The sequence below is a fragment of the Morone saxatilis genome, unplaced genomic scaffold (genome assembly GCF_004916995.1).
Source record: "Morone saxatilis isolate NCDOM2014 unplaced genomic scaffold, NCSU_SB_2.0 Contig9, whole genome shotgun sequence".
Classification (NCBI taxonomy): Eukaryota; Metazoa; Chordata; class Actinopteri; family Moronidae; genus Morone; species Morone saxatilis.
Window position 1 is genome coordinate 14,875,755 of NW_023340268.1, and position 14,879 is coordinate 14,890,633.

Sequence of the window (14,879 nt, forward strand, 5' to 3'; positions counted from 1 at the left end):
CCTTAATTCATTCACAACACACATCGGTCCTGTCCCACATATGATGTGACATCACATGTTGGGTGCCTTAACCACAGCTGGCTGCTCAGGAGCGCTCTTTGTTAGTGAGACAGCAGGTGTGCAATAACTCCGCCAATATACTGCCCCCAACCCCTTCAGAGACAGCCAGTTGCCATGGAGACTGGCTCATTGAAGCATCCATTCTACCCCCTCACCCCACCGCCTCGCCCGCTTCAAACAGCCTCCCGAGGATGGATACACGCCGCAAATAATGATTAGCCCACATCAACTTTGTTACAGATTATTGAGTGTTTAGGTGGTTCACAACTCCCTCGGTTCTTCTATAGTGTGATTTGCCATGGTGGATTATAGGTTAATCTACCACAGTGGATTATTCAGTGTTTATGCAGAAGACACACAGCTTGAACTGTGCTTCAAAAAGTGTTAAATATTTAACAAGCATTACATTGCAGGGCAGTAATTAGACTACATCTGAATGTTTTTTCCCCTGTTATTTTAGGGCAATAGTAAAGCAGCCCTCCCTCAAAAAAAAAACAAGCAATGCTAATGACTTTCACTAAGATTTCATGTAAGAGAGGCATTTCATTCAGGTCATTAGTGAACTGCAATTAGAACATAATATCTATTCAACCTTTCTTGAGAGACCATATTTGTCAAATGCATCCATGGTGACAAATATAAGTTGATAAATGCATCAATTACAGCCAATACAGAAAACCTATTGTTAAAGTGACGCACTACTTATTATTTGATCATTACTTATCAATGAATGAAGTCATATATGGTGTTCAAACACTAAATATTTCTGTGTGTCTCATGTCAAATGGTGGGTGAAGTGATTAGCCACCAGTCTCCAGTCTCTAGATGTCAGGTGACAGTTATCAGAGGGTTGACTGTCAGATGGAAATCTAATAAGCAACAAGTTGAAGCTTCTGTACGTGGAAGTCAAATATAATCATTGAATTGCACGTCTGCCGCAACTTGGTTCAACCGATGTTAATTAAGTGACACTAACGATATCAGAAAGCACTAATGTGTGGATGCGCTGAGACACTTGAGGTGACAAAAGCGACAGACTACTTGGCAAGCTCAATATACAAACGCCCCCCCTCCCCTCCCGGCTCTGCATCAGGCCTGGAAACGTAAACACACCGACTCCACTGCCAGGTTAGCCGTGAAACCGCTGCCTGGTCGGAATGCTAGTTACACCTATGAGACCTGCGCGGCCCTCGTAGTCGAGTTACCGCTGCAAAAGGTGACTATCACAGCTAATGCAGAATAAATTAAAAAAACGAGCCGTCACTTATTTCACAGAGAAGCAGTGTTGTTCAAAGGAATTAAAGTCCCCTGTTGCTGAATAACTCGCACTCAGACGAGCCTCGACGGAGAGCGAGCGGCAGGAATAGCGGAATGCACAGCCGAGCCTGTATAACGTTACGTTCAGCTAGCTAGCTAGGACGCTAGCTAACGCCAGCTAGCTGCCTAGCTCCGTCTGCCCCTCTGGCCCGACTCACCGATGTGATTGTCCTCGATGTGGACGATGAGCTCGGAGAGAGACTCGAACTGGAGACCGCAGCCCCCGAACCTGCAGGAATTAGAGAAGAAAGAAGCGGCGGCGATGCCCGTCATGTTTTCGGCGCTGGTGCATTCACCGGGTGGAGAGGAGGGGGGGTCCGGGAGCCGGGGGTGGTGAACGAGGAGGCAGAGTCTTCGGGTTCGGGGTGGGAGCGCCGCAGAGCGCGGAGCGGCGGAGCAGACACCGGGCGGCCAGACAGGACAGCGGCGGACGCAGCTGGGAGGCAGGCGGGACGGTGGGGGTGGGGATGGGGGTAGGGCTGGCTGGTGACAGACCACGTCACGACCTGCCTACCTGTTAGGATCAGTGCCCCTGAAGCTCTATGAATAATACTATTACTGATGACAAAAAACAAATAAATCAAAGTTACATCTTGGCAACAACTGATATGCAAAACACATATGCATATATATTTTTTCTTGTCTTGTCTTCTCTTCTTGCTCATATTGATCAACAGAGCCAGGTCTGTTCATTATATGTGTTTAATTAGAAGCTGTTTTTTTTTATGTTTTAGTTATATCTCATATCCAGATTAATTGTGAATGCCTCAATTGTGTAGGCTAAGAAATACATATTAGTGAATTCAGAAATGTGTAATGTGTTGTTGTTTTCCTTTTGTATCGCCACAGCTTGTCAATTAGGCTTGCAAATATAGAAAGAGTTGATTCTTTGGTGGAAAACTATACACTGATGATAGATTTAGCAGTCATCCAAAAAATGTAATGGGTAGTAAATCAAATTTATTATGAATCCATTTAATATATTTAATTCATTGTAAATTCCCAAATTAAATATATAAGTATAAATATAAGGAATATTCTATCAGAAAATTCACAAATGTCTAGAACATGTTATTTAACTGTAGATCACCTATAATAATACACTAAAGAAAAGTCCCATTAGGATCTTAGAGCTTGCCAGTGACTAGGCCTGAGCAGTCAACCAGATAGTGTGTGGACAGAGGAGGGGAGGAGGAACCAAACACTGGTGACGAGAGTCACCCAGAATCAGCATCATAGTCCCAGAATAACAACTGGTTGTGAGCTGGACTTATGCTGACAATCTAAATTCCTCTCTTTAGATTCATCATGGTGAATACAGTAGATGCTGCATCATTTTTTTACTCTCCAAACATTGCCTTCTGTTGTATTTCTGTTGTCTGTCTAACATAATCAAATTGAAATGTGCAATATAAATACTTTTCCTTGCCTTGGGGTTTCTGTTGTAATGGAATAGATTCAATTGTTGCTATGTAATGGGCTGGAGGGAATATTTTACATGTTTATAAAACATGTCAGTGCTTTAGCTTCAAAACAGATGAATGGAATTTTGAAAATCTTAAAATTATCATCGTTTGTTTGTAGCATTTCGTAAAATGATTGTTGTTTATTTTTCTACCATTAGCAAAGTCAAAGAGATAACTCTAACTAAAGGGGTGTTATAGTTCAACTGCACATGTAGGCTATGTGTGAATCAATATTTAAGTTATAGCAGTTGCATAACCCATTGACAACGACATCTATTACATCCATAAAGTTTTACGGATTAATGTTGCCCTGTAATGGCTCAGTGGTGAGGGGAGGACTTTGTAATGTGTGTATGTGTGTGTGTGTGGCTCCCAGAGAGAAGAGAATGTCCTTAAATCACTGGGGTTGGCTAACCAGGGCCGGCTGGCCTGTGTTGGACCTGTTAATCGAGCGTTAAAATGGCCTGTCATAAACCACTGGCCAGTGACTTCAGCAAACAACCTTAAGACCTAGGAACACACTCACTCCTTTTCTGACTGCCCTCTATCTATCCAACCATATGAAACACACAAAAACATAAAATAAACTCCAATTCACCGCCTCAAGCAAGTACTAACCGTTACAAACACACACACACACACACGCGCACACACAAACAACATGACATCACCGCCATCCACGGTCTCTCACACACTTGTACAGTATAGAAATTCAGTGACTTCATCAGCCTAACACAGATGTTCTCTCTTACACACAAACATGTAGACACACACTCAACATAAACACACTCATTACACACACATGGTGTATCACAACTGTGACAGTGACGCAGTTCCCAACACCATTACGTAAATGAGAAGTGGTAGCATGTGTTGTGAAACGCAGGAGAGAAAGCGAGAGACACAGAGAGTTCATGGTGCATGACATCATCTGATCTGAGGTCTGTGGGTGGCGCACAATGCAACAGCTTGGGATAGATTTCAAACTCGCATTGGATCTTCTGATTATCGCCTCTTTTCCACTCAAGGCAAACAGTCTAAATCAGTGTGAAGACCAACACACAGCTCCGGTGTGCACATGTTGTGCATTGTGGGCTGACACACACACACACACACACACACACACCAGTGGTCTGCTCATGAGTGGATCTGCATGTGAGGGCAGAGTTGGATGTAAATTTAACTCCAACCATCGCATTACATAATGAGATGACTTTAACTTGTACACTTGGTTGCTGCTTAAAATATCTGTTTCCAGTTACGTTTAAAGTCGCTCATTAGTCACACATTACTCTGCAACTCACTGATAGAAACAGTCAAAAACAGTTTCAAATCAAAACAGTTGGCAGCTGAGCCAGATGTGTGATGTAGCTGCACTGAGGATAATGCTGCATGGGGATTTAGGTCAGTAAGTTTGTTTGACCTTTGACCTGAAACTCCATATTTTTACAGACAAGGTGACATCAGACTCGGAGCAGGCAGCTCTCTAAAGCTCCCAGTCTGGCTGTTAAAAGCCATGCTGAGGTTAAGATGCCAGATGGTAATGGCTGGTATAGCCACTGAGTTATGGAGGTAGTTGTAATCTCAGCAGCATTGTCTGCTCCAGGGCACCAGCAAGAGACTTCCTGGCTGCCGTCATACACTTTTTAGTGTGACTGTGCACTCTTCACTAGCACATACACACACACACACACACACACACGTGCTGTAAAACATCCCTTATCTTCACTGAAAACAAAATGCTGTGATTCACATCCACAAGGGGGAAGAACTCAAAACACAGACTGACATCATCTCAACTTCCTGTTTCTTCTCATTACCATGGCTACCAGAATTTGCATACCTTAGGCGATTGGTGGATGATGAGTCAGTAGGGTTTGGTCCCATTTTCGCTTCAACCACAACAAAACCCAATCCCTCTGTTCAGCTCAAGTCCGGATGGAGCACCGGAAAGCCTGACCAAACATGGCAGAGATATTACTGCATGGCTTAGCTCAGTGGAGATGTGAATGACCAAAGTCCCTATGGAATTTCATGGCATCATGTAAATAATTTTATCAGTGGGAATTTCTTTTTTTTTTTTAGATACAATAATTACATTTAATGTAACTTGTCTGAAAAACATTAAAAAGGATGAGCCTGTATACTTCATATCACATCTTTATCAAAACCATTCATCCTTTAAAAAAAGTCATATTTAAAAGCAAAACACAATGAATAAAGCGTCTTAAACTGTGAAGCTTCTCCTGTATGAAATATGGGTCCCATACACATACTTGTGTCAGTATGGGGTGCGACTCTTTGTCCTGATCCTGACTCATGACATCACATTTAACACACAATGGCTACCGGTGTGTAGAGACTGTGGATGTATTGATGGTAGCAATGAACCCAATATGTCACCATGTGTTGCAGTTTATTAACAGCTCTCCACTGCTAAAATTTTTGAACTACCTCACAGCTTTTATCTTATAAATATTGTAATTAAAGCATCCTGTCTGATCCAATAATAACTCAATCTTAGTGTCCCACATGGTTGCACTAATCCTAGCAGAACTACAGTAACAGTTTAAATGGAATGAAATACAAACCATTTTTTACATTCTTTCATTCTAGATTTTAAAGCTTTATTATTTTTAAAGTGTTTTTTGATTACTGTAATAGAATATTTCTATTTATCAATTCTGTTTGTTGCTTGATGGTTGGTAGATGTTATTTATTGTATGCTGGCTGTATAGTTGTCTTGAAAAAAAGATCACAATCAGAATCAGCATTATTGGCCAAGTATACACATACAAGGAATTTGACTCTGGTTTAAAGTTGCTTACACACAATTCTAAAAAAAAAAGTTAAAGAAAGAAAGGGGTAAAAAAAAAACATATAACAAAAAAATAAGGTGTATATATGATCAATAATAATTTATCAATGATCAATAACATGCAGTGTCTGAATACAAGTCAAGTTTTTATATAACGTGTAAAGAAATACAAATAGTGTTTTTTTTTGTAGGTAATATCTTGATAATAATAATAATTATTATGTTGTTGTTGTTGTTATAGAAATAAACAGAACCTATCATATCCCGTTTTGAATATAAAAACCTTGGGGGCTATTGCTCATTTTGACGCATAGACTCGATGCAGACGCTGGGACGTCCCGTTTTAGACAGACACTGAAAGCGGGGAGAGAGAGAGAGAAAAAAAAGCAGGGTTTCATCCGCCCACCCGGTCTGCCCCGTGTCCCGTCACGTTGCCTGACTAGGCTCGTCTGTCAGGTCCAGGTCCACCACCGAACTGCCGTCCCGTCCGTCCCCCTACCGGCCGGTGTCATAACCCCGCCCCCCTCACCCTCTCTCCGTACGGGACCGCAATGATTTAGAAGTTCAGGAATCCCACGTGACGTCACCGGGAGGGTGATGTAATGCTTCTGTAAATAGAACGTATTGTAATCCCGCTCCAGTCCAACGTGGTTCCTCTCTGGAGCGCCGCTTGTCCCTCTCTACTTGTAGGTAAGCCTCAATTTACTTCCATTCACAAAACTTTAAACCCCACAGCAAGCGCTTTCCCGACGCCAACCACAGTCTGCTGAATGTATCTCAATACGTTAATATTTTTTATTTTTTTTATTTTTTTTTTAACGCTACTGGAAAGTTAACGAGGGAACTTTGTTTGGCTAGCTGTCCCGGTGGAGTCTCATCAGCAGGCGGACGGGTTGAGCGCGAGTGTCTATTTGGGGGGTGTGACAGCACTCTCCATACAGCTGTGCCGGGCTTGTTTATGAGTTGAACAGGTTGCTGTGCGGAGCGTTAGGGAAAAAGGAAACACACCGGCAATGTTCTCGGGACACACACACAGCCACTGACCGCCCGCCTTGACGGAGGACTCGCTGGTCAGAACCGCTGCCTAATTTAAGCTGAATGAACTCCAAGCCGGGCGCGAGCGGTTCGGTGTTTTTGTTGCCATTCGCCCATCAGACATGGCAACTTTGAGAAGTAGTAAGTAACTAAAGTCTCCAGAGTTTGGTTTTAAAGCAGGAATTCGGATGTTGTGGACGATTTTACAAGCGCAGGTGGTTTTAAAAGGTGTGTGTGTGTGTGTATTATGTCATCTCAAATCCAGCCATGCTCTATTAGCAGAGTTTGATTCATAAGTAGGAAGCCTCACTTGTGTGATTCCCCTGGCAGCCGTCAGCACAATAGATTACACACACACACACACACACACACACTAGAAAAAAATAAATGACAGCGGAAGGAGAACAAATTTACCCGTGAGAGAAAGCTGAACAAAGAGAGGATGAGGGCCAGGAAACAGGAAGTGTGGAAGGAGGAAATGAGAGGAGGAAGGAAAGAGAAGGGGGAGAGACAGAAAAATGTGTGGACAGAGCGGATGCTTTGTTTCTGTTTCTGCCCACTTGTGAGGTGACGTACAATATTCCTGCCTTTCCAAAAACGAACAAAAAGGTCATTCTTTGTGCTGCTGCTGCCTCTTGGCAAAGTTTGATCATTGACTACCACTGAGTACATGACTCAGTACTTTACCTCAGTTCTCCTTATTTATCGAGCTTGATAAACACATTGAACTCCACTTTGCACTGCCTGGAAAACAACATGTGCAAATAAAGTCAAACAACTCATCCAACAACTATGTCATAAATAAATAATTGATGAGTCTATGTGTCTGATGCTAACCCACATTCTTATGAGAGGATGCACACGCAATACCTCAGCCTACTCCTATGCACAATATGTGTCATCAACACACACAATGGCACGTGAGGCAAACAAAGTGACTTTAATAAAGTGGACAGACCCAGGCTACTGTAGTTTGATTTTATGTTCAATAGAGTATTGGATCAAGTGCTCGTCGGGCAGACCTTGTTCTGAGCCGACGGGGCTCAGAAAGAGGAGGCAGACTCTGTTTACATTGATGATGCTGAATGTGTGAACACAGTCAAAGTGGATGGACACTCTTTCCTCTTATGTGAAGGTGAAACCATATTATCATCACTATCTTGTTGCATGTATATATATATATATATATATGTATTTAAATAACTGTATATATGGATTTAAATAACTGTAGGAATTTGATTATCTTTTTCTGTGTGTATAGCATGGAGGAACTACAAACTTAATATGTGAAACAAATATGTGTTGCATAATTATAAATTCCTTTACGAACAGCAGGACATTCATTTATCATTTATAAATCAAAGTATTGCAAAACTCAGAGCTTTCCTGTCTGAACAATATAGGACACTCTCTTATCCTTAAAGCCTTAGCACAACCAATAGCAATAACAGAAACTACAAAACCACACTAAAGTTATGGCTTTAATACACTTTTTACTTGCTTACTGCTTATGTACTGTGTAAGTATGTAAAGCTGTTGTCCAGGTTTAATGAAAAGCTACAATAAAAACCTCAGAAATCAACACAGACCATTAACGTACACCTTAGTTCCTAAAGAGTCGGCATGGCAACCACTAATGCACATACTGTAGAGCCATGCATTATGGGAGTCATCAGCAACGAGCTGAAACAGACTAGCCATCCTGTAGTATACATCCTGGAAGACACAGGGTGTGCATATATGGAAGCTAAGGATTTACATGGATTATATTGAATGCTACTATAACTGAATACTACTTATTTTATGTGATTAGTTTATCTTACAGTAATAAAATGCCTATACACTCAACATAACTAAAGTTGTAGTAGAGGGCTCAGCAATTGTGCTCAGCAGGGTGCAGATATAGTGGGAACAACCCAGCAGTTGGGTACTGAGAGGGTGGAGGGGAGGTGGTAGTAGTGGAGGGGGTTCAGCACTACGTGACGCCAGGCGCGTCCCCAACACTGCTTGGCTCGCATTCAAACACACCCCACTTCAGCTGGAGAGCCCCAAGTCCCTAGAGAGCTCCCTAACATGAACCCACAGACATTAAACACACACAACAACATACTACCCCTTCACACACCTAAAAGACCAGGAAGATACCAACACTGAGAGACAAAAGACAGTGGAAGTGCACGTAAGAGCCCAAGGTAACAAGAAATAAACATGAACAAAAACATAGACAGTCAAGGACGATCGCACATAAACGAAAGCCCAAACCGATGCACATACAAAGAAAACACACACAATAAAATAAACAAACAGAGACAAACATGCAAACTTCCACCCATGCAGGCAAACATAGACACTTTGTGTGCAGGGCTTCTCTGGATATGGCCCCAGCCCCACACAACAAACTGCATGAAATATTCAGTGAATTTTTCAACATGTGCTCTTTCCCCTTTTGCACGTGTAGAAGTGCAAAAAAAAAAAAAGTAGGGGGGAGGGGGGAGGATGGGGAGACAGGAAGGAGGGGGAGAAGGAGTCAATGAGGGCAAAGGCAGAGCGAGCAGCAGGAGAGAATGGACGAGTGAGCCAGAAACTGACTGGGAGACGCAGAGAGAGAGAAGAGAGAGAGGGAGAAAATCCAGCTGACTCTTTTCCAAGCTACTCCCCTTAGCAACAGCCCTGGCTCAGCCTGCGTCCCATTGGCCAGCTGACAGCATGCATCACAATCCCATGCATGGCTCCTCAGCCAATCAGGGGTTTCCTTGCAACTCTGCATTTTGGATTTCATTTTCACCATGGCAACACAACCCTGCTCTTGGCCCTGGATGTGGCCTGTGTAGTGTACACACTCTTGCAGACACACAGACACATATGCACATACCACACTGTACACACAGTAGCATGTTGACCAACCCTTGATGAGCTCAGACCAGAGCAATTAGTGTGAAAGCACCAGAGACATAAACAAAACTCACATGGCTAACTCAAAGAGCTAACTGTGCAGCATCTCCTCACCTGTGAAAGTGTTACACACGGTGTACAAGGTAGGAGGAGGAAGAATAAGAGTTCAACCAGCACAGGCACCCGAGGAAGTGCTTGGATCAGTACCTACTGACTCATAACGAAGGGAAGAAACACACTGTCACACTCTGTGTATCTCCATCTGTCAGTCTGCATCCTCAAATGAAAGTCACATCCTCACAGCCCGCCCTCACATTCACTCTCAAGGTTGGAAGGGGAAACATCAATCTGAAATTCCTTTCACACATTACTCTGTAAATGCTCTGGAAATGTTATGTGTTGGTGTCATGTTTGAATAGGGCCTCACGTTGTTTTTCTCTAAAAGTTGCTCTGGCAGTTTGCCTTCTAAGGATCTGGTGGTATTACTGTTCTCTGTTAACTGTTAACTGTTCTCATACACATCACACACACAAGTTACTTCACAACAAGGTTATTTACTCTCTGTTCTATACATTGCTGGATACTGCAATGCAAATAATGCAAACTGTTATGGCAAATGCTTACACAATAATAGTCAACAACAACAACAAAATGAGTACAGCATGAACACAAGAGGAATTATGAGAGCTGAAAGTTGCCCACTCCATTTTCTTTACACTATAGTCTCGGGATTATTGCCTTTAATTGATAGTGACAGCTGAAGAGTGACAGGAAATGGGGGAGAGAGAGAGAGGGGATGACAAACAGCAGGGGGCCACAGGTTGGATTCGAACCCTGGGCCGCTGCAGCAAGGACTCAGCCTTGGTACATGGGACGCCAGCTCTACCAGGTGAGCTATCTGAGCGCCTTGAGGGAGTCTGACTGTGTAACCTGGAATTCTGTGCCATATCTAATAAAGTACGAAGTTGCCTGGGATATTCGCATGTAACCAACACCAAACACACAGAAAAGTGTACTTAGTACTTAAATAGCATGGCAACAAAGAGACACATACAGTAAGTACTGGTAGAGGAGTGTCTTCAGTTAATGCATCTAAAATATATAAATCCCCCGAAAAGGAAAAAGTGACTATGGAGGACAGATGGATGGAAATGAACAGCTTCAACTTCAGCTAAACAAACATTCAGTGTATAAGTATATAATCTTCCTTGTACTTTTACTGCACGTCCCAGTTCTAATGTTGCCATTATAGGACCTGATATTAACTGAAGGGCTACAGCAGGCTACATAGCAGGTGTCTGTTCTGTCTCCTTAGCCCTCTAGAATCCGTAAAACACTAATAACTGTTCAAGTGATTTCTGTCACTGGAGAAGCTAGCTTGGTCGGATGAGTCCTTATCATCGCACTTCATACATTTCAAACACACATGCAGGCAGACAGACACAGACAAGGTAACTAGCTATGTCCTCTTTGTTCTCTCAGTGAGGCAAGATATATAAAGGGTGTGAGAGAGGGAGGGAGAGTATCAAAGATATGAAGACAAGAGGAGAAAGATGGGGGGGGGGGGCAGAAAGACAAAGAGAAGTAGTAAGAGAGGTAGAGAGACGTGTGAGACAGGCCGGCTCCTGGAGAATAGGCAGGAGCAGAGACAATGAATAGCAGCTCCTCTACAGACAGACACATGATGAATGGGTCTGCTGCCCAAAAAGCCAGCGTGTGTCTGTTCACCCCACAGTGTGTGTGTGTGTGTGTGAGAGTGTGTGTGTGTGTGTGTGTAACTACAGAAGCGATCCATCTGGGCCTTTGTGGCAGTGTCCGCACTGGAGGTAGATATCCAGTGTCCCCTTCCCCATCCAACAAGACGAAAACAACCATCAGCTCCAAAAACAGCACTCGGGGTCAGTTGTCAAACTTAACAGCAGGTAATTAAAAGTAATAGCAGAGCTTCCCCTGATGATAGGCAATGTATGTATCCCACCAACAGCAATTAGTCAGCCAATTACCCTGGGGGCCTAATTATAACTGCTGTCCATAGGAAGGCTTTGGGAGGCACAATAATGGGCTCTTATGGTAGTCTGTGTTTATCTAAGTGATCAATGATTAGCATGATCACTAAGAAAGGTCAGCACCTCACATCAAAGGCTGGCTGCCTAACTGACATTACGGCTTTGCTGCGGTTAATTGGTACAACAGTAGCAAAGTGCTGTTTTGTTATTAACGCATTGTAAAAGTACATATTAGGGGGGCATCTTGGAGGCTAGATTGGGTGCAATGATTTTAAAGACCAACAGTCCAAACATTCCTGAAGACTATTTTATTATGGTTTAATGTTTCTGAAACGTCAACAATGAGTCTATACATTTTCATGACCAGATTAGCCAGCCAAGCAAGTTTAAAAAAAAAAAAACTTTATTCACTTGAATATTGCTGAATTGAGCTTTCCTGGTTTTACACTGCATGTCTCAGGCAGCTTTTCTATTATCGGTATAATATATACACTACATGTAACTTATAGAGCTTTATTGGCACAGGCTTTAAGTGCAATGGTTACGACGCTGCATTACTTGGAGATTCAGTGTACTTTATTTTGGCTGATTCAATTAAATCTAAAGTAGGGGTCCTCCACAGGGTGTGCGCGCGTGCTGCAGCTCTCAGAGCAGAGGGCTCGGCAGCAGAAGCTCCTCTAATCGAGTTAGCTGTGATAACAGGAGTGGCAGCTGGCTTTCCAGGAATATACTCTCCTACTGAGCATGCACTCCCTGCAAGTGGATTTCACGCATACATACACACAGATTCACACGCACGCTCACAGATAAGAATGCACATACACACGCAAATGCACCCAGCGTGACCTAGCTTTCTGTTTCCTGGGTTTTAAAAATGCATGTGCGGTGCTGTTGGTCTTTGGACAGTACATGCAAAATGCATGTACTCATGGTGAGACAAGCTTATTAACGCGTTCATCTGTACATTCACACACCAGCTTCTAGCTCTCTCTCGCTCTGTTACACTGTAACCCCCCCCACACACACACACACACACTTCATGTTACTCTTTCTGTATATTTCTGTATATTTGTGTGTGTGTTGTTTATCTGCTGGCAGCTCTGTGAGACATTTAGGTAGGTCAGTAGGTGAATGACGCTTTCACAGTCTGGCCACCTTTTTATAAACAAACCTTTAAGCCCTCTTAGCTGCATAATGACCCAGGTCCACTGTCTGAACTCAATGACCTGTGCCAGTGTGTGAACTTAAAGAACTGTGAATACATTGGTATGTGTGACACATGATTTTAAATACAGCTCTCAGAACCTTTCTGTTGAAACAAGTGATACGTAGGCTACTTGAGGTTCTGGATCTAATTTTTACAACCCCACAAAAAAATAGAAAAAAATTAAAATTCACACCAACAGCAGCAGAATCAACAATTTGTATTCTTTTATTCTAAATATTTCATGTCATCCTTATCTACATTCCTTTCTCATATCTGTTGTGGGACACGTTTCTTAACTGAGTGTTGTGGTGGAAACACAAGACCAAAACCGATATAAGCATGCGATCAACTGACTAAACTGCGGGCAACTATATTTCAACTTATGTCATTAACATCTTCATAAATAATGACTACCAACTACAATTCAACATGCATTTTCCACTGAGGACACAGACAGTACAGTGTGACAGTAAAAGGTATCACTGTACCTGTATATACTGTACCACTATACAGTCTGTGTCCCTGCTCTGTCTGTACTGCTCTATATCGCCCCCTATTGAATTCTCCTTGGACATATACACACATAAACATACTCATATATATTCCTATAACTTCAGCTCATCCATAGGTTCATTAAGGCCAGTCAGCTCTGTGTGTACAGTGTGTGACTGCTTTACACAGGAAGAACCTTTTTGTGCATGTCTATGCCTGTGCGGTATGTTATGTTAAAATACCAAGTGAATGCATGTTTAAAGTTAAACATGAAATGTCGGTGCTGTGTACACACCATGTGCAAATGTGGAAAAGGTGTGTACTATACACACATTTGTGTGTCTGCTTCAAAATAATCTCAACGCATCTAAAGTATGTTGTATTCTGTGGTCATCTTAGTTTTTATGATTTTGCATGTCTGTCTACTTTACGTGTTTAATATTAGTTATAAAGCACTATAAGATCCACGCAGAAGTAAAAAAAAAAATGTAATTCTGTAGCTAAAGTTGAACTTTGAGGTACCTCACTATTTACCTATAACCAACTTTCATGAAGCACATTAATAAAAACATATATTAATATTCATTTCTGTGGTGTGAAATGTTTAAGTGTTGCTGTTACTAATCATAGACTGTAAAATCCATTCAGATGAAACTAAAAATCAAAATACAATTTTAGACTGTGTGAATTAATATTTCCGATTTGGTCTGTCCGTCCTTCCGCATTATAACTGTTCATTTGCCTGCGTAAAAAATTGAGAGCTTTCAACATATGAACATCACTACTTTTATACTGTCAAATAAATTTGGATAAATGAGAGGTTTTCAGGTTAAATAAGTGGTCAGTCATGCTGATCCCAACATGGACACAACTTTTGGTCAAAATATGTCTTTTTCTGGTTGTTTTGGAACATTAATATGTGTGTAGCATGTACAAGTAGAAGTTATAGGAAACAATGGCTTAGAAGTGGACTAGCCTGTGTAAGTTGGACAAAGCTTTAACATGAAATCCTGCAATTATCCCAACATTACATGGTTTTGTAATCCTTTGCATTAGCAACCAGCAAGTTTACACACCACTTTATTTTCTGTTACTGTCTTTTTAAAATACTTTGGTTGGTTCATAGTGCAGTTTACATCATTGTAAGGCCAAATAAAAATATTAATTCTTATTAGGGAGGCAGCAAGAAAGAGTAAAGATTGTGGCAAAAATCATCTCTGTAGTGCATTACTGTTTATAGTACATTACTGTTCACATGGACATGAGACAGGGACAAGAGGACAATACTTCAGCAAGGTGAATAAACAACCTTCACTTAATGTGCAATTCCACAAGTCAAGTAAGAGCATGTCAAAATAAAAAGGCTTCAAGCTCTAGTTTCACATCTGATCTATAGGATCCCTCTCTCCTGGTTCCTCTCTCCTCCTCTGCAGCCTCCCTCTCCTCTCTCCCTTTGCTGGCCTCTCACACACAAAGGCAGGGGGAGGCAGAGGTGGAGGAGGAGGGAGAGGGGAGGAAGGCACAAAGGGTTGGGAGTTGTGGGCTTGCCCTAGGGAGAGGGAGGGTGAGGGGGTGGATGGGGGGTA

General features: G+C 42.1%; 2 protein-coding genes across 8 annotated transcripts in view; one reads left to right on the forward strand and one right to left on the reverse strand.

Moving 5' to 3' along the window:
- Positions 1-1,826, reverse strand: part of jazf1a (JAZF zinc finger 1a) — a 13,277-nt gene extending 11,451 nt beyond the window's left edge. Inside the window, exon 1 of the mRNA XM_035681595.1 lies at positions 1,536-1,826. Coding sequence (XP_035537488.1) covers positions 1,536-1,650 — 115 coding nt within the window. The 5' untranslated portion in view covers positions 1,651-1,826. The remainder of the gene's footprint in view (positions 1-1,535) is intronic.
- Positions 1,827-6,156: 4,330 nt separating this feature from the next.
- Positions 6,157-14,879, forward strand: part of LOC118342881 (cyclic AMP-responsive element-binding protein 5-like) — a 23,988-nt gene continuing 15,265 nt past the window's right edge. The window contains exon 1 of one of the 7 annotated variants that reach the window (XM_035681557.1): positions 6,157-6,351. The gene's annotated coding sequence lies outside the window, so the exon portion shown is untranslated. Of the gene's footprint in view, positions 6,352-6,425; positions 6,925-14,879 lie in introns of those variants that run through there. The other 6 variants (XM_035681558.1, XM_035681561.1, XR_004797510.1 and 3 more) reach the window with 6 other exon arrangements.